Source organism: Heteronotia binoei, chromosome 11, assembly GCF_032191835.1.
Source record: "Heteronotia binoei isolate CCM8104 ecotype False Entrance Well chromosome 11, APGP_CSIRO_Hbin_v1, whole genome shotgun sequence".
Lineage (NCBI taxonomy): Eukaryota > Metazoa > Chordata > Lepidosauria > Squamata > Gekkonidae > Heteronotia > Heteronotia binoei.
The window spans coordinates 43564788-43584744 of record NC_083233.1 but is presented as its reverse complement, the minus strand read 5'-3'; the positions used below and the strand labels follow the sequence as shown (position 1 = coordinate 43584744).

The 19957-nt window shown below is 44.1% G+C and overlaps 1 protein-coding gene across 1 annotated transcript; it reads left to right on the top strand.

Moving 5' to 3' along the window:
- Positions 1 to 11950: 11950 nt before the first annotated feature.
- BRS3 (bombesin receptor subtype 3) lies at positions 11951 to 18760 on the top strand. The gene is made up of 3 exons (XM_060249631.1): positions 11951 to 12466; positions 15914 to 16265; positions 18328 to 18760. The coding sequence occupies exons 1-3, from the start codon at positions 12030 to 12032 to the stop codon at positions 18721 to 18723; spliced, it is 1185 nt and encodes a 394-aa protein (XP_060105614.1). The 5' UTR covers positions 11951 to 12029; the 3' UTR covers positions 18724 to 18760.
- The last annotated feature ends 1197 nt before the right edge of the window (positions 18761 to 19957 follow it).

Below are 19957 nucleotides of genomic sequence, written 5' to 3'. Positions count from 1 at the left end.
ATAGGAGAGAAACTCAAAAGCAATTTAAACTTGGCATAAGAAAATGCTTGCCAAGTGGTTATCAAGAAGCACAATTGGTTCACATTTCTAATTTGCTTTAAGGTTAATGTGCAAAGAGAGCATATTACAAGTGTTCTGATGCTCCCAATAGCTGATACAGATTTCCCTAAGGGGAGGAGACGTTTCATTGTACCAACAAGAACAAATCATAAGCACATAAGAAGAACCCTGCTGTATCTGAGCAGTGCTCCATCTACACCAACCTCCTGTTTCACACAGTGGCCAACCTGTTATTCTGGAGGGCATAGAAGCTGAGGCCTTCCTTGATGTTGCCTCATAGCATTCAAAGGTTTACTGCCTCTAAACCTGAAGGTTTCTGTTGTGTATGTGGTAGGGTTGCCAATCCCCAGGTGGGGGCAGGGGATCCCCCAGTTTGGAGGCCCTCCCCCTGCTTCAGGGTCGTCAGAAAGCGGGGGGAGGGGAGGGAAATATCTGCTGGGAACTCTATTATTCCCTATGGAGATTTATTCCCATAGAAAATAATGGAGAATTGATCCGTGGGTATCTGGGGCTCTGGGGGGGGGTTGTTTTTTGAGCTAGAGGCACCACATTTTCAGTACAGCATCTAGTGCCTCTCCCCAAAATATCCCCCAAGTTTCAAAATGATTGGACCAGGGGGTCCAATTCTATGAGCCCCAAAAGAAGGTGTCCCTATCCTTCATTATTTCCTATGGAAGGAAGGAATTGAAAAGGTGTGTCGTCCCTTTAAATGTGATGGCCAGAACTCCCTTTGGAGTTCAATTATGCTTGTCACAGCCTTGATCTTGGCTCCACCCCCAAAGTCTCCTGGCTCCACCCCCAAAGTCCCCAGATATTTCTTAAGTTGGACTTGGCAACCCAAGTATGTGGACTCTGTATTTCACATTATGGGTTAGTTCCTGCTTGGCTCATTGGACTCTAGGACTGAGCTTGGAGACAGGGAAACAATGGGAAGCAGGATCCAAATCCCTGCTTCCCTGGACCAATCACCAGCCCCCTGCTGGTATGAATGACCCAATGGCATTCTAGCGCGGGAACTTGACAGTGTATATATAGTTGGCCTCATTGGCCCAGTTCAGCAGTCTTAGTTAAACGTTGCCATGCTGTAATCTCAATAAAGAGCTTTCATCACTGCAGCCTTGCCTCTTCATGTATCAAACCCACTATTCAACAGTTTCCTTCAGTCACCATGGCTTGTAGATGCTGATAGATCTATTCTCCATGAATCTGTTTAATCCCCTTTTAAAGCCATCTGAGCCTATGCCCTCACAACATCCTCTGACAGCAAATTCCATAAATTAAGTACGTATTTCCTTTCATGCATCCTGAATCTGCTGTCTGTCAACTTCACTGGATGGCTGCCTGTTCTAGTGTTTTGGGAGTGGGAAAAAGAGTTCTCTGTCCACTCCCTCTAAGCTGCCCATCACATTGCAAGTTAGTCACAGTGAGCCTCATGGGGATTTCAAGTCAAGAGACAAGAAGAGGTAGCGTGCCATTGCCTTCCTCTGCATAGCAACCCAGGTCTAGGGATAGGCATGAACCAGGAAAATGCAGTTTGCTTCATGACATCCCCAGTTCATGAACCACAAATGGTCACAAACTTTTTGATGCTAAATGAACTGATTCAGTTTGTGATGTGGTAGAATGCCCCCCCCCCGGCATGCTAGAGACACCAAATTCACAAGAGTTCTCTGACTGGCTCTCCTCTAATTGCCCTTGAAGTTTGGCAAGGATTGGATTTACGGGGTCCAAGTTATAGCCCCCTCAAGAAGGTGCCGACAGGAAACTGCTTTCTGGGGAAATGGCAGAAATGACAGGCACAGGTTCAGGAAGTCAAAGAGGGTATAGAATAGTTCTTGTGCAAGCAAGAAGCATCAAACTTGCAGAGAACCTCCCTTTGATGCTCCTCTATGTGGCCTCCAAGTTATGTGCAAATTTGGCTTAGGGGGTCTGAGTTATGCCCCCCCAAATGATGCCCCCAGGAAAAATGTCAGGTGCAGGTTCAAAAGTGTATAGAATAGACCCCCCTGCATACTGCACACACCAAACACACAGGGAAACTCACCCTGCTGCCTGCTCCTCTACAATCTCCCCAAGTTGAGGGGTGGATAACATTTCTGAGGTCCAAGTTACAGACCTCCCCCCCACCCCAAAAGGTCTCCCCAGTGCTCTCTCTGGAAAAAACAAGCTGCAGCTACAGGAGTCTATGGAATGACTCAGGAACAAGCAGTGACATCAAACTCACAGGAAAACTTCACCTGGGCAGACCCCACCCCTTGAAGAAAGGCAAGCATGCCCCTTATGCTCATCCCCCACCCAAGTTTCTAAAAGCAGATTATGAATGGCAGAAAGGCAGATATGGCAAGAGTTCTGACGGGGGCTCCTCAAAGTACCCTCACAACAGCTTGGTGGGAACCACAACCACACTAGACAAGCAAGGGAACCATGCCCACAACAGCCCTTGGGAGGGCTGACACACACAGGTCCAGAGCACACAAGCAATTGTATTGTATTCTTCTACTCTGCATCGGCTCCAATGACTTGCTGATCATCTCCCAAATGGTGTATGTCCTTAAGCCCTTCCAGGATACCACCAACATGCTCTGCACCCATACAGCCAGCCTGGGGCGCATCATCCCCCTGATGCGAGAGCTGTCTTTGGCCAGGTCCTAAGGCAACAGCTGTTCCTCCACAGGCCAGGGCCTTGAAAGAGAGGCTGCAGGGGCCATCACAACCAGGTTGCATCTTCTCTGCAAGGAAGGGGAGTACAAAAAGCAGCATTGCTTTCCGGAATGTAGAGCTCATGAAATGGAAGTTTGAGCTCTTCAAAGAACTGTGAAGGGTGTAGGACATGGCCTGAGGGAACAGCGGGTGGAAGAGGCTGGGGAGGAGGAAGAACAGGAGGAGGAGGAGCTTGACACCTCTGCCTCAAAGATCCCAACCAGGGAGAAGCCCTGCTACTGTTTGTCAGTAGTGAACTGGGAAGTCAGTAGTGGCAGGAATGCCAGGCACGTGATGGTGGAGGTTATGACAGAGGTGATGGTGATGGGGTACCTCGCTGAGTTCCCTGAGCCTGACTCTGCTGATCCCTTGGAGTACTGGTCATGCAAGGCTGCTATCTGGTCCAGCTTCTCTTGCATCACCATGAATCTCCTCTCCTGCCCTCCCACCAGTGTCCAGAGAGAGCAGGTGTTCTCACACCTGGGAGAAATTCTCAGCCCCCACTGCTCCTGCTTGGACCTGGTCAAGGTGGATGAGCTGGCCTTCCTCAAGGCCAACCTCCCCCTGCTGGGCTACCCCTCTCTGGACCTCACAAGGTAAGATCCAAGCTTCCTGTTGTCCCTATGCATGTCCCCCACTCCTCCTCCTCTCTGAGTGATCTGGCTTGTGGGTTGTGCCCTTGGTGATTGGGTAGGAGAATGGCTGCCTCTGCCTGGTGGAGATGAGCTGGTTGAGCAGAGGGGCTTAGCTACAGGGTGCCTTGACTGAGCCATCTAGATTTTATATTCTCCCAACCTTTCTCACTGAATGGAAATACATGTTGAGCCAGCCAGGTTTCCAAAGACAGGTTCTGAATGACAGATGTCTCCAGAGTTCTGACAGGGATTCCCCAAAGAAACCCTGTGACAGCTTGGCAAGCACTCGAGATGGCCCAAGATTTGGCACAGAGGCAGAGCACGTATTTGCACATTGAAAGTTCCAGGTGTGATCTCCAATCAAAAGAGCAAATATTGGGAAAGAAGACAATATTGAGATAGATGTACTTGGTATATAGCAGCTCAATATGTTCATATGGTACAAAGATGGTATGATGTTGACTTGGGAAACTGATTCTGCTGAATGGATTACTAGATGAGGATATCTGTGGAGTGTATTAAAGAGAGCAGTATGGGTCATGTGGATAACATGGACCTTCAAAAGCGAACATGGAAAATGCAACAAAACAACATGTCCTTGCAGGCTGTGGAAAGGAATATCAACCTTCCTGTTATCAGGAAGAAATGGAAATATATTTACTCTTGGTTTGACAACTATAGCATGCTCTGTATGGGGCCACCTTTGGAGGAATAAACGGCCTAGAAAGGACAAGTGTTGCAGGATGTGGCTGCAGGGCACCCTATACAGTCACATTGGGGACCTCCAGTTAGGAGTTTATAACTCAGTGCAAGATCAGCTTCATTAGCTTCCAGTCTGTTTCTGGGCCTGTTTCAAAAAAGGGTTGAATCTGTTAAACCCCAGATTCCCTTGAATGGCTTCAGAACAGGGCACTTGAAAGACTTGTCCATATCCATGTGAGCTGCCCATAATCCAAGGGTCTTCAACTGCCCCACTGGGTCATCAGTAAGAATAACAGACACGCAGGACTAATCTTTGTTCACTAACTGTGCCTCACAGACTTTTGAAGCTGGCCTGCCCTCTGTACTTCCCATTTCCCAACATTTCCTCAATGTTTTCCTGGGGACAGGAAAATTTTGGGGTTTTTTTAATGCTTCTGCTGGTGCTTTGTTTAAAAAAATGGTTGCATGTTTGATTACCTTTTGTTTTTACTATTTAATTTTATTATTATATATTTATAAACACTTATAACTGTTCTAGCCCCACTCCCTTGGGTGCTATGTATACAACCAAAAAGCAAGAGGTAACAAATAGCAAAAACTAGAAAGCTTGGCATCCAAATGAAATAAACCAGTCATCACAAGGCCAATGCATCTCTGTTCCAACAACAATTCAGCATTCAGTCTTTCTGCATCTAATGCAAGAACAACATGCTTGGGTAAATGAGGTGGGTGTCTGATTTGATAAAGGCAAGTGTGCCTGTCCTTAATTTTTGAGATGGTACTTGTTTTTCATTCTTTTGAAAGAAAAACCCATATGCTCATCGGTTTATGCACAGTGCAGAACACCTGTTCTATTAGAAAGGTGTATCCGCTTCCATCCCTCCCCCTCTCCTGGTCTCCCACACCACATTTATGCTTCAAATGCCTCATTGTTTAAGTTGTCAGCAGGGATGAAGGCATATAATTTCATTATGAGATGTGAATAGTATCTCTCGATCCAGTCCCTGTACATTTGTTCTCTTGTATTGCTGACATCCTATTGCAAAATAGTGGGTGATGCTACTGGTTGGTGGGGGGGGGGGGGTAGGAAATAGAAAGGTGCAAAAGCAAAGTGGAATTGAAATATCTTCTGAATATGTGAGTCACTTGCTGATGGCAAGTGGCACAGCTGCAAAAGTAGTAATGAAAACTCACAAAAGTGATCAGATGGGGGCATCAATGCAACTAGGGCTGCTTAGCAGCATCGGAGGATGTGTTTATGGTGGGGCTGCATTTCAGTTGAAACTGTTCTGAATTATACTTAAATGACATGTTTACTTTTTTGACTGTAAACCAAAGGGAAAAACATTCCTTGCTAAAGCACCTAAAGGCATAAGGATCCATGCAAAGGATTGTTCTGTGCACAAGGAGACACATAAGAGATTTCATGGATGCAGTGGTAATATCACTTGCTCATTCTGGGATGTGTGCATCCTTAGAGCCAGGACCAAGGACGGGGCACAAATCAGGATTAACGGAAGGCAAATCCTAACCAGAAGATGTCATCTTTGGGGGAACTTGTTTGAGTGTCCTTGATGTTGAATGTACAGTGAGTAGCCACAACTTTGGTAGCAATGCTACAATTGTGGAATGTACCTCTGTGGGAGGTTCACGTGACTTTCCCTCTTACTCCGAGGCCTTTCCATTTCAACAAATGGATATGGAAAACGTTTCCCTTGGGTAGAGCTTTTGAAAAATGGATACTGTAATGGCCCAGTCTCTTCTGGGGTTTGAAAAGGCAGCTGTATGCAGTGGCTGAATGCAAGGTAATTGTCTGAGAGTCTGCTCAGAAGTTCTAAAGTGCATGTCAAATTGTGGTGCACACACAACGTAGCATGATAATAACGTTAAACACCAGATTCCCCCAGATGTTTTAAACCTTAAAAGGTACTTAGCATATAATGACATAATTTTAAGATGGCACATGAAGCAATGTCTTCCAATGGTGCTGCGAGAATGAAATTTCCCAGGAGTGTCATTTCAGTCTGTGAGCTATTTTCCTGAATTTCCTCCTCCTGGTAAAGCTTTTCAACGTTACCTTTTCCTGCACCAGCATGTCTTATAAAGGCTGTAAGCTATGTGTAAAACATCCCTGGAAATGTATGTATGTATTCTTTATCAACACTACCTCCTTCAGCACTGAACTGGAAGATTTCTTGGAGACCCCATTATCATCTTTTTAAATTGTTCTAAATAGCATCTGTGGAAGGGATGGGATTTTTAACTGGGACTACACAGCTGGGCCTATTTCTCATCGGAGCAAACAACAACTTCCATGTATATCAGGAAAAGGGCATATACAGCCCCCCCCCCCCGCCTTGCTAACTGCTATGGTTGCATTCCAAATCCTTCTCCTATCACTGCTATTTAGAACAATCAAAGGAGACAACTATGAATCTCTAACACAGGGGTCCCCAACTTTTTTGAGTCTGCGGGCACTTTTAGAAGCCTGACACAGAATGGTGGGCACAGCACCAAAATGACTGCCACAGGAAGCAAGCAGAGCCATCCACAAAATGATTCCCACAGCTTCACTTCAGTAACACAGTGCAGATTTTTGAACTGTGGTGGCAGCTGCTGCCAAAGCAACATTTTAAAAAATTTGCACAGCCAATCAAATCTCCAAAAGTTAGTCAGAAGCCTTGCTGGGCAAAAGCTCTACATGGCTCCAACCACTTCCAAAAAATACTTGGCAGGCTCCAGAAAAGGGCACCATGGGCAACAAGTTGGGGAAATCTGTTCTAGCATCTTATGTATTTTGATCCTCATACACTGGACATGAGAACCAATCCAAGGGGATTTTCTTCTGTGCAAGAAAATGGGAAGTGAACACAAACTACCACCCAGTGTCAAATATACATTCCTGGGTAAGGTGGTTGAGCCGGTGGTGGCTGACCAGCTTCAGGCTTATCTGGATGAAGCATCCATCCTAGACCCATTCCTTGGCCATGGGGTGGAAACGGCACTGGTCGCTCTCACAGATGACCTCTGGAGACACCTGGATCGAGGTGGGTTGGTGCTGCTGTTACTAGGGCTGCTAAGCCCCTGGTCTGGGCGGGGGTTACCCTGCCCAGGAGGTTCCCAACCCGCTGGCCCACATTGGCCAGCAGGGGGAACCTCCCCCTACATTGCTGGTGTCGGCAGTTGGGAACCTCCCGGGTGGGGGAATCCCCGCCCAGACCAGGGGCGTAGCAGCCCTACATTGCAGCAATGCTTGGTATGGAAAGGAAAAGGAAGGGAAGGAGATTCCAGACTGTGGGATTGCCAAAATTGCATAATGCTGTACTTTTGTGCATGCATGATGGAGGAAGGGGGGGGAGCAGCAGTAGTGAGTGCAGTGCATCCACCATGTGCTGATGTTGTTCCCACCCCGCTTATTGCTGCTGCTGCTGTGGTGGAAGCACATTTTTGCATGTCCATGTGGAAACAGTCCCATTCTATAAAGTCCATGGATGGGTGGATACATGCCATTATTTTAAGATGATATTAATAATTATTAAAGATTATACACATTATTAATGATGTCGTTATTAAAAGATGATACACATATATGCAATTACATCCAAGTCCATAATAAACACCACATGCCAGATAACACTAAATTTCTCTAAATGAATAAATGGAAAGGAAAGGTCCCCTGTGCAAGCACCAGTCATTTCTGACTCTGGGGTGACGTTGCTTTCATGACATTTTCATGGCAGACTTTTTACGGAGTGTTTTGCCATTGCCTTCCCCAGTCTTTTTACACTTTCCCCCCAGCAAACTGGGTACTCATTTTACTGACCTTGGAAAGATGGAAGGCTGAGTCAACCTTGGGCCAGCTACCTGAATCCAGCTTCCGCTGGAATCGAACTCAGGTCGTGAGCAGAGAGTCCAGACCACAGTACTGCAGTACTGCTGCTTTACCACTCTGTGCCACAGGGCTGCTAAATGAATAAATACCCACCTATAAAATATTGGCTAACTATAAAACAATGTTGAGAATTAGCCTTCAGTAATTTTACAGAAGAAGCTAAAGTCGTTTATAGCAAGCACAACCTTTTCTTGTCACAGTGACTCAAACATACTGAATATTAATATATACCAGTGAAGAGTCATTCCAAGAGATGTAAATCGACATGAATATAATAGTCATTTAAGAGATCCAGTATGGTATAATTATAATGCTTTTAAGATCCGTCAAATTCAAAACAAATTATTCTGCTCTTCCCACTTCCTCCAAGCAGTAAGAAGTTCTAGAGGCCGCATTGCAGAGCCAGGCTTCTTTTGCAGTAAAAGAACACTCAAAGCTTAAGGTGTCTTTTAAATATTTGGTTTATTGACAAATATACAAGCAGTGAGCAAGCAGTAACAAAGAGACATTCCCATGAGGCAGCAGATTAGCTTCATTTGATTAGATTCCAAGAAGGATCCACTGCATGCCAAGATGTTTCCATTTTGGCCAATACACAACTCCCTGTCTCCCTTCAAAGGTGCTGACCTCATGTTTATCCCATGTGCATGTACACCCCTGCCCTTCCCCCTCTGCTAGAGAATTTTCCTGTTTCCAGTGCCTGGATGGGTGTCTCATCTGCTAACAGAGAAAGGGCTGCAACTATCAGGAGATCAACACTTCACAATGGGCTCCACTGAAGAAACAGCAGTTGTATTAATCAACTATCTGCCTTAGAAAGGGAGGGTCAGGCAGCAGCTATCACAGTATCATTTAAGGAAGTAATTTGATGGTTAAAAGTTCAAAAATGCTGCATTTGCAGTTGTGTCATGGGTGCTGGGGACCCTGCAGAAGAAGCTGAGCCTGCAGAAGAAACTGTACCCCAGCCACCTGCACCCATGCCCCTGCCCCCTACTGGAGAAGATCCAAGCCCCCTGGCCTCGCCCTCTCGGGTGGCTCGTGTACGTGACTGCCTGCGTCAGGATCTCAGGGATCGGAGGAGGGTGGCACGCTCACGAGCAAGACGCTCCCTGAGCCCTGAGTTTTAAAAAGATCCTGGCTCCTCTAGGAGTGAGGATGCTTGAGTCCCAGCAGGATCCTGGCCGCCCCCCTGAGTCAGCAATTAATCCAAATGGGCAACAGCCAGCAGAGGGCTATATAGATGTGGGCTTTGGGAGAAGGCTTTGTGGAAGCAACTAGTCACTTACCTGACATTCTAGCATCCACTTTGGCTTCTGACTTTGACTTCTGGACCCCCCGACTTTGGCTTTGACTTCTGGACCCCCCAACTTCGGCTCCTGGACCTTTGACTTACGATACCGGGACTGTGATTTGGTTTTGGCATACTGGACCCTCGTTGCTCCCCAGCTACAGACCTTGGACTGCCCCTGGACTTCACCTGACCCAGCCCCAGCCCCAGCACATGACAAGTTGCCTCTTTGCTTATAATAATAATAAAATTTTATTTATATCCCGCCCTCCCCGCCTAAGCAGGCTCAGGGCGGCTAACAACATCCATAAAATATACAATACAATAAATATACAAGACTTTAAAATCAACATTATCCCAAACAATTCTAAGTTCACATTTGACATGATTTGACAGTAACAGTGATGTTCCTGGCGCTATTTCTGTCAGTTTACATGATAGTGAGGGTCCCTAGGCAAAGTCATTTTGGCGGATCCATTCGTTTAGTAATCATAAATCAGCAGTCTGTAAAAGCTGACCTAAAAAGGATGGTCTTGCAGGCCCTGCGGAATTGGTCAAGACTCCGCAGGGCCTGCACCTCTTCCGGGAGCTGGTTTCATAGGCATGGAGCTGCGATGGAAAAGGCCCGTGCGCGGGTGTTCTGCAGTTTGGCCTCTTTTGGCTCAGGGATAGTCAGCTTGTTCTTCCCTGCTGACCTCAGTGCTCTCTGGGGCTCGTATGGGGAAAGACGGTCCTTCAGGTAGGCAGGTCCTCAGCCATATAGGGCTTTAAAGGTAATATTATAACCAGCACTTTGTAGCGAACCCGGTATGTAACTGGCAGCCAGTGCAGTTCGCGCAGCCCCGGCTGTATGTGCTCCCACTTCGGGAGCCCTAGCAACAGCCTAGCCGCTGCGTTCTGCACTAGCTGCAGCTTCCGGGTTTGGCACAAAGGCAGCCCCATGTAGAGGGCATTACAGTAGTCCAGTCCTGAGGTGACCGTCGCATGAATCACTGTTGCTAGGTCCCGACGCTCTAGGAAAGGGGCCAACTGCCTTGCCCGCTTAAGAAAAAACGCTGACTTGGCAGTGGCTGCTATCTGGGCCTCCATTGATAGTGAAGGCTCCAGTAGAACTCCCAGGCTCTTGACTTGGTGCGCCGCTTTCAGTGGCGCACCATCGAAAACCGGGAGAGGCATTTCCCTCCCCAGAGCGCCGCGGCCCACGCAAAGGACCTCTGTCTTCGTCGGGTTCAGCTTATGATGAAGCAAAAGTTAAAAATCAGTGTAATGTAAGACTGGGGAGTCCTGGATTCAAATCCCTGTTTAGCTAGGAAGCTTCTTGAGATATCAAGCTAATCCAGGGCTTTTTTTCTGGAAAAAGTAGTGCCAGAACTCTCAAGAGGGAAATGAAGGAGAAACACATGGGTGCCGCTCATTAACTTTTAAACAGTTTTTGAGAATGTTGTTTCCATGTAGAGGTTCTGGAACCCTGTTCCACCATGTTCCCCCAGGGAAAAAAAGCCCTGGGCTAGTTTCACTTTTACAGCTTAACCGACTCACGGGGTTGTTGTGAGAACAAAATCAAAGAAAGGAAACTCTAGACATTGCCTTCCTTATTGGAAAGGTAAAATAAAAATATAAGAGAGGGATAAACAGTAATGAACCAAGTTCCAGTGACTTCCTAACGAAGGGAAAGTATAAGGGTTTAGTATTTTTACGGGATGGTTTGCCATTGCCTTCCCCAGTCATCTACACTTTCTCCCCAGCAAGCTGGGTACTCATTTTACCGACCTCGGGAGGATGGAAGGCTGAGGTTGACTCAGCCTTCCATCCTTCCGAGGTTGGTAAAATGAGTACCCAGCTTGCTGGAGGGAAAGTGTAGATGACTGGGGAAGGCAATGGCAAACCACCCCATAAAAAGTCTACCGTGAAAATATTGTGAAAGCAATGTCACCCCAGAGTCGGAAACGACTGGTGCTTGCACAGGGGACTACCTTTACCTTTTTAGCACCTTAAAGATTAACAAAATTTGTGCTAGGGTATGAGTTTTTGTGAGTCACTGCTCACTTTTTCAGACACAGCTCGAATGTGAGTCCATGTGTCCTATATATTGGAAAGTGGAGTGATTTCAGATGTCAAATAACATTAGCAGGGAAATGGCAATAGAAGGTGTGATTGGATTAAGTAGGTGTGATATGCAAAGAGGTAGTAGGTATGGAGAAATCAACACTGATAATGTAGAGAATTGCAAAAATGTAAGGGTCATTAAGAACGTCTTATCTCTTTTCTATTTCTATGTGAATGTCATTACGTGTAGTCTGATATATTCTCAGAAAGAGGTTTGCTGTTATCCTGTTAGATACCAAGCATCAGGTAAGCAAACCTGTCTCACTTCTAAAAAAAAAAATCCATTTATTCACACCAACTACCACTGAAATAATAATTTAAAAAATCAAAATATTGTTGACAGGGTAACATGGTGACAGAAAGCAAAGCTGGCTCCCCCTTCCTCCTCTTCTCTGCTTTCTCCCACAGTAGCTGCAAGGCATATTTTAAAAAGTTCCCCACCTCCCACACAGTTCACTAGTGAATCTGCCTGCATCCATCCTTATCCTGCTTTCATTCTTCTGAGTGAGAAATGAGTTAGAGTCTTGAGGAACTGGATTTCCAGGGAGCTGCTCTGACTTTCTCTGTTTTTAAAAAACTCTTTTGATGAAATGTTGCCAGTTGAACATTGTTTCTGACCAGTTTAATGTCGACCTGAGCAGACAGAATGTCTCAGGCACCTTTGCCAGCAGTAAATGCAATGTTATACTCGTTTGCAAATGCTACTGAGCATCTGACTTCTATTTACAACAATGAACCTGTAGCAGATGAAAGGTGGTCCGAAGATGCCCCTTTTGGGTTGGAAATACTCTGCACAATTTATGTCACGTATGCTACCATCATCTCAGTGGGTCTTCTTGGAAATGTGATCCTCATTAAAGTCTTTTTCAAGATCAAGTCAATGCAGACAGTTCCAAATATTTTCATCACCAGTCTAGCTTTTGGGGATTTGCTTCTGCTGCTGACATGTGTACCGGTAGATGCTGCTAGCTACATTGTGGATACCTGGCTGTTTGGAAGGATCGGCTGCAAGCTACTGTCCTTTATCCAGCGAACTTCTGTAGGAGTGTCAGTGTTTACTTTGACTGTGCTCAGTGCAGACAGGTGAGTTTCAAGGAATTTATTAGATTGAGAAGTATTTGCATATAATACTTATCTTAGTTAGACTGGCTATTTCAGCCCAAGCATCCTGACAATAGCCAAACTAGATCCTTCTCATTTAAATGTTGTTATTCTCTAGCTCCTCATTCCTGATCTCCAGCTATTTAATATGAGGGATGCCTCTGGAATGAATGCAAACTGCTATCAATGAGGTTTTGAACTTTCCTTTCTCTCACGATTTAAACACACTCTTTGTTTATAATACTGTACTTTGAAGTTAAATACTGATCTATGAACACTAACAATTATGTTTTTATAGTTGTTCATTTTTTAAAAAAGTGATCCCTCATTTTTCAATAGGAGAAGTGGAATAAGAGCCAGGGCAGTATAGCGATTAACACATGATTAAACTGGAAGATCAGGATTCGGATCCCCACTTTGACCTGAAGCCTGCTGGGTGACCTTGGGTGACTCACTCTATCCATCAAATGTATTTTACAGGACTGTTGTGAGATCAAAATGGCATATATGTGAAACAAATCACGAATGATAGAAGGTAACTGAATAGCTGTGAAACAACACCCACTCCCCTGCACAGTCAAACAGGGAAAAAAAATGCAATTGCTTAAAGGGAAGAAAAAATGCTACATATTGGTGCTACCTAGTGGTACATTTAGGCAATTCATGAAGATCAAAAATAGACGTGTGAAAACTACTGAAACCTTTGAAACATATTTTCAACTTTCAATAAGGCCAGACCATAAGCTTTTTTTTCTTCATGGCTATCACCCATTATTTAAACAACAACAACCTAGTAGTTTTATTATTACAATCCAAGATCAGACAATTCATTAACATATAACATATGCATTAATTATATAAACATGACTAAGCAATAAACAGACAAAACTTAGATGGATAAAATGGGTTAAAATTAAAATATACTTTAAATTTCTTAAAAGTAATCTGTCTAATTAAGCTGGCCATGGCACAAAAACTTGGTACCTTGGCAGGAATTTCATTACAGGAATCAGCTAAGAGGAGAGTGGAATAAAATTGGCTAGACCTGCCTGGGTAGGCAGCAATAACCGGAGTAATGTATTTTGTCCAAATCTTGTGATGGAACTGACAGAATAAAAGCACATGCTCAATTGTTTTGACCAGCCCAGATTTACAAGGGCAGAGACGGTTTACATACAGGATGTGAGCATGTTTCCCCTCAAGGAGAGCAGAGGGGAGGGTGTTAAACTGTACTAAAGTAAAAGCTCTGTGGTATTTCAGGAGTTCTAACAAGAAAGAGAACTGGAAGGAGCAAAATTTGGGTATTTATTTCCCACTACCAGGATGTGTGAAGCTCAAGCTGTATCCATTTGGAGCATCCATTACTGAAGAGATAATGGTTACTTCCATAAAGGGATGATTCCCCACTGTGCTCTCAGTGGCTGTTGCTGATACAGGAGCATTTACAGAAAGCAATGGAGGCTCAGTATGAGAGGATTCTGCACACTATCCCCAATGTGCCCGTCATTCCTCCTCGCTGCCCTAGTACTCTTTGCTGGCTTCTTTTTTTTTAAAAAAGTAGTAACTATATCACTATAGTTAAATCACTATATTGCTATCTGCACCTTCCTGTTGTTCTGGATGACTCTGTTCAGGCCTGATTCAGGTACTGATTCAGGCCCGATTTAGGAAGGTAATTGAAAACAAATCAGCCAGTATCATAATGCCCCTGTATAAATCGATGGTGCGGTCTCATTTGGAGTACTGTGTGCAGTTCTTGTTGCTGCACCTCAAAAAGGATATTATAGCATTGGAGAAAGCCCCCCAAAAGGGCAACTAGAATGATTAAAGGGCTGGAACACTTTCCCTATGAAGAAAGGTTGAAACGCTTGGGACTCTTTAGCTTGGAGAAACGTCGACTGCGGGGTGACATGATAGAGGCTTACAAAATAATGCATGGGATGGAGAAAGTAGAGAAAGAAGTACTTTTCTCCCTTTCTCACAATACAAGAACTTGTGGGCATTCGATGAAATTGCTGAGCAGACAGGTTAAAATGGATAAAAGGAAGTACTTCTTCACCCAAAGGGTGATTAACATGTGGAATTCACTGCCACAGGAGGTGGTGGCGGCCACAAGCATGCCACCTTCAAGAGGGGTTTAGATAAAAATATGGAGCAGAGATCCATCAGTGGCTATTAGCCACAGTGTGTGTGTGTGTGTGTATATAATTTTTTTTTGCCACTGTGTGATACAGAGTGTTGGACTGGATGGGCCATTGGCCTGATCTAACATGGCTTCTCTTATGTTCTTACAAGTTTACACCTGAGAAATGCTAGGTGTCTAGTGAGCTTTCCTATACCCGATGATTTAACTTTCAGTCAAAAGTACACCTTAGTAACACTATAGGTTTTTTCTTTGATATAGTGCCCAAGTACTATTAGAGAGTCTCTGCTTAGATTCTAAGCTTTTATTAAAGCATAACTATTGCATTCTTAATATAAACTAAATCAACCAAGATTTATACCATCCATCCATCTCACAAAGACAATTAAAGGAGAGCAATTACCTTGGGCCAATTAGTTTCTTTCATCTAACCTACCTCACAAGGTGGTTGTGAAACTAAAATGGAGAGATCCATAGTATGCTGCCTAAAATTCCTTAGAGAAAAGCAAATATTAAAAAAAATTTCTAATAATGTGACAAAAGTAGCTTCCATGTAGAAGCTTTGTTCCATGCCTCCTCCACTGTAATGATTTTGTGGAAAGGAGGGGATATTCTACTCAACATTATCATACCGTCACCTAAGATCAACGGCAATTTTGAATTAAAATACCAGAAAACTTGGCAAGCTGACCTTAAGATGGACATGTCCACCTGCAGACTCTTCTAAAATCTTTAATATTAGAATGCAGGCTTTTAAAATTACCTCCAGGTGGTATTACACTCTAAAACGCCTATTCCAATCCATGCTCAACCCGCTATGTTGGAAGAAATGTGGTGCCATTGATGATTACATGAACTGAGCTTCATGGCTGAATGGAGATCTGAACCCAGTTTTCTGTCATCATAATATGACACTCCTACACTGGCTCTTACCTCACCAACAAAACTTTTTTTAGATTTAACTTATTCCCGTAGCACTTTAACCTACAAAAAAGCAGAATTTTACAAATCAGAAGCAACTAGTTTTACCTAGTGTAGTGGTATCTGCTCTCTGACTGGCAGTGGTTTTCTGGGGTCTCTGACAGGAGAGGTCTTACCCAGCACCTGCATTTCCTTTAACCAGAGATGGCAAGGACTGCAACTAGGCCTTCCTGAATGGAAAGCAAGTGTTTTGCCACTGAACCACAGCCTGGCCCACAGCAAAGGTACAGCTGCGGCTTAAAAAAAAAAAAATCCCTCCCAGATATTCCCATTCTTCTAATGTTGTGATATAATTGTGGTTGTAGGTACAAGGCCATTGTTAAACCCTTGGAACTGCAGAGGGCTGATGCAGTTCTGAAGACCTGCTTCAAAGCTGCCTGTGTCTGGATCACCTCATTGTTGTTAGCTGTCCCAGAAGCTGTGTCATCGGATCTATATGCCTTCCATGTCCCAGAGAAAAACAGCTCGTTTGAAACCTGCGCACCCTACCCTGTGTCTGAAAGAATCCTGCAGGAAGCTCATTCGCTAGTTTGTTTCTTGATGTTCTATATCATACCACTAGCCATTATTTCTGTGTATTATTTTCTTATTGCCAAAACGCTATACAAAAGCACATCCAACATGCCTGCAGAAGAACACAGCCATGCTCGTAAGCAGGTAGGTGATGAACTAGCATCTGTGCCCTTTAAGATCAAGCAGATCGACTAAGTAAGATCCTTTAGTTTTGCACCAGTGCATGCAAGAATAGTCATGCAACATTTTTTAAAAAAACTTAAACCTGCCCCCAAATTAATCATCAGTCTTGATTAACTGTGCTAATTCAGATGTGTTTGTGTTGAACAAACATTAGTGGGTTTTCTTCTTTTTAACCACTGGTTCTTAAGTTCAGCCTTCTGCTTATGGTTGGAGAGCACCACTTTCTCCTTCCTCCTTTATCAGAACTAGACATTTATTCTCTCTGAAGTAGTGAGCCTCCAACCTATTATGGATGGACTATGCCTAGTTGATGATTCTGTGCTGATAAATAACAGAAAACAAAGCAACAGATGCTTTCCTGCACGTAAGTGAGAGGCAGGGAGTGGGTTTCTTCAAGTTTGACTCATACAAATATGTGAGACTTATCTCCTGACACCAAATCAAACCTGCTCGAATGCCTTGCTCCGACCCGCAGTGGCTTTCCAAGTGCTTGGTAGCGGTCTGTCCCAGTTCTGCTGGCTGGCTGCCAAATGAATCTGTCACCTTTTGCCTGACAAATTACATGTCATACTACTGAGCTCTTCACTGCAGCCCTTTTCAGATGTTAAGTCCCGTACCAGGAGTCTGGCAACCAGGTTTAGATATACACAGTCACCGTAAGAACATAAGAGAAGCCATGATGGATCAGGCCAATGGCCCATCCAGTCCAACACTCTGTGTCACACAGTGGCCAAAAAAACCAACTGCTGTCAGGAGGTCCACCAGTGGGGCCAGAACACTAGTCCTCCCACTGTGCCCCCCAAGCACCAAGAATACAGAGCATCACTGCCCCAGACAGAGAGTTCCAACAACAATTGCCTGAAAATTCATTAATTGGTTTGTGCATACAAAATATATTTACTGCCCCTGTATAGACAACATGATGAACACTTTTGGGGAGCATTGAGGGTAGCAAGTGGTGACATGCACAGCAGACAGGATATTGGTGTGCGTGGACATAACATCTGAAGAGGGCTCTTATGTCTATTACTACTATGGGTTGGGAAAGGCTTTGTGGAAGATACATATCTTTGAAGATAAATAAGAATGGGACATTAAGACTGGCCTTTAAACTAGATAAGCACTATCCAGATTGAAAATTAAGGAAACCTTCAGAACTTATATTTGTCCTTCTCTAATGCAGGGATAAGAGCTCCATGGCGCAGAGTGGTAAAGCTGCAGTATTGCAGTCAGAGCCCTCTGCTCACGACCTGAGTTCGATCCCAGTGGAAGCTGGTTCAGGTAGCTTCAGGTCGACTCAGCTTTCCATCCTTCCGAGGTCGGTAAAATGAATACCTAGCCTGCTGGGGGGAAAGTGTAGATGACTGGGGAAGGCAATGGCAAACCACCCGGTAAAAAGTCTGCCGTGAAAACGTTGTGAAAGCAACGTCACCCCAGAGTCGAAAACGACTGGTGCTTGCACAGTGGACTACCTTCACCTTTTTAATGCAGGGGTGGGAAGTTTTTTCAGCCTGAGAGTTTTGTCTTGAACTCCTTCTTGTTTTTAAGGAATCTAGGCTGCGTAACATTTCTTTCCATTCCACCATAGAACTCTTTAATTCCTGTGTTTACTTTTGGGCATGCCAACAGTGCCGTTGAGGTGCTATAGGCTATTCTCTGCTGTCTGGAGACTCAGAGATGGCCCCCTCTCCCATAAGCCTACTTTTAATGCTTCTGCAAGGCATTCAAACTACTTGACAATTTATCAGGAACAAGTTGCTGCACAATGCAGAGATTAATGCTTCAGTCCAGTAGACTGATGCTCCTGAAAACTATTAAGGAGTTTAGGGGCCAGAAAAAGACACCCACATGCTAGATTTGGTCCCTGATCATAATTTTCCGATCTCTGCTTTAATAAGAACATCTCAAGTGTGCCTTCTACTCAAAAGAGAAAGATTTTGAATCTTGGATTATTTCATTTTTTTTAAAGAAGCAAATATGCTAATTGAAAATAATGTACATGTGCAATTACTTTCCCCCCTAGATTGAATCACGCAAGAGAGTTGCCAAGACTGTGCTGGTTTTAGTTGGCTTGTTTGCCTTCTGCTGGCTCCCTAATCACATCCTTTACCTGTATCGCTCATTCACCTATCATGCTTCAATTGATACATCTGCCTTCCACCTTGTTGCCACTATATTCTCCCGGGCTTTGGCCTTCAGCAATTCTTGTGTCAACCCCTTCGCTCTCTACTGGCTGAGCAAAAGTTTCCGTCAACACTTCAAGAAGGAAGTTCTGTGTTGCAAAAGGAAAGTGCCCACACGACGATCCAGTATTACCCAGAGTAATACCCCTACCAGAGCGATGTCAGTCACAGGTTCAGAAATCAGTGTGACTTTGCTTACTGATTACAGCATCACAAAAGAAGAGGAAAGTGTTTAATTTTTCCTACTTTTGAGCATATTGTGTAAAAAAAAAATCTCTTTGGTTTGAAGCACATCATGATTTAAGAAAGGAGTTGGGAGGTACACCAGCATCTCTTTTTCATCCTAGTGATAAAACTTCAGCGGAGCACTTTCTGCCACATCCTGCAGCATTCACACTCAGGCATGTAGAGAAAGTTTATGTTGGAGATGACGCCAGTCTGTTCTGCATGTACAAGCTTTCTTCATCAAGCTGCTGCTTCAGTCCTGTTGCCCTCAGTGACACATTGCAACATTTTTTCATCCCCTGTGCCATTACAGAAATAAGACAGATCTGCATAATGGAGAAAAACATGAGCCTAATATTGAAAAGCTCTGAGAACATTCAATAAACCGGAGTGTGGGGAGAGTTCTACTATTAAACTGAAATGCTGTTAAGTTTTGTGTACACTTAGTTCCATTAAATTCTGTGGAACTTATCTCTGTAAAAATGTAGGCAGACAGGATCAGGTCCTGAAGAACAGAGGCAAGCATTCACTTATTCTGGATAGTTACCAAGATGCCAGTTCTGTCCAGTGAAATTTGGGTTCAGACTTCAATCTGGGATGGGCTGGTAAAATTCTGGTTCCATAAATACAGCCAGTGTTTATTATGTGGTAAAAAGAGATATGATACAGGAATCTTAACATAATGGGATGTTCACAGTGACACGCTGCTATTAAAACCAGGGGTGTTTTTTTTTTCTTGTTCCCTTCCCTATGCAGCAGCAGACATTTCAACTTAGAATGGTATACCTGGATGCTGTATATAAACCACCTCTTGCAATTTTTGTAAGCATCCTGTAAGAAGCTAATTAGGTTTCAAGACTCACTGTTGTTTAAATTTGGCCAGATCTGTGCACAGCCATAGGTGTGCCTTAAGTATTTGCTTTGCAACACTGACAGCATAAAATCCAACCGGGCTGTTAACAGGCAGAAGTGTAAACTGTCAATGAAAAAAATGTTTCTAGTATTTTCATTCATTCTTAATAAGATGAATGTGAATACTTCTTAATAATAATAATAATTTATATTCCACCCTCCCCGCCAAAGCAGGCTCAGGGCGGTTTCTTAGGATTTGAAACCCAAGATTTAATAAAGGAAGTACCCTCCAACACTTACTACCACACTGGTGTAGAGACACATCATTATAGAATTTAATGAACTGTTGTGTAATGTTCAAATGAGATCGTTGTAAGATCCTGATCCACACTG

Coding starts and splice junctions, on each gene's coding strand:
- BRS3 (XM_060249631.1), top strand. CDS start 12,030: ATGTCTCAGGCACCTTTGCCAGCAGTAAATGCAATGTTATACTCGTTT. Junction 12,467..15,913: donor ACTGTGCTCAGTGCAGACAG/GTGAGTTTCAAG, acceptor TTGTGGTTGTAG/GTACAAGGCCATTGTTAAAC. Junction 16,266..18,327: donor ACAGCCATGCTCGTAAGCAG/GTAGGTGATGAA, acceptor TTTCCCCCCTAG/ATTGAATCACGCAAGAGAGT.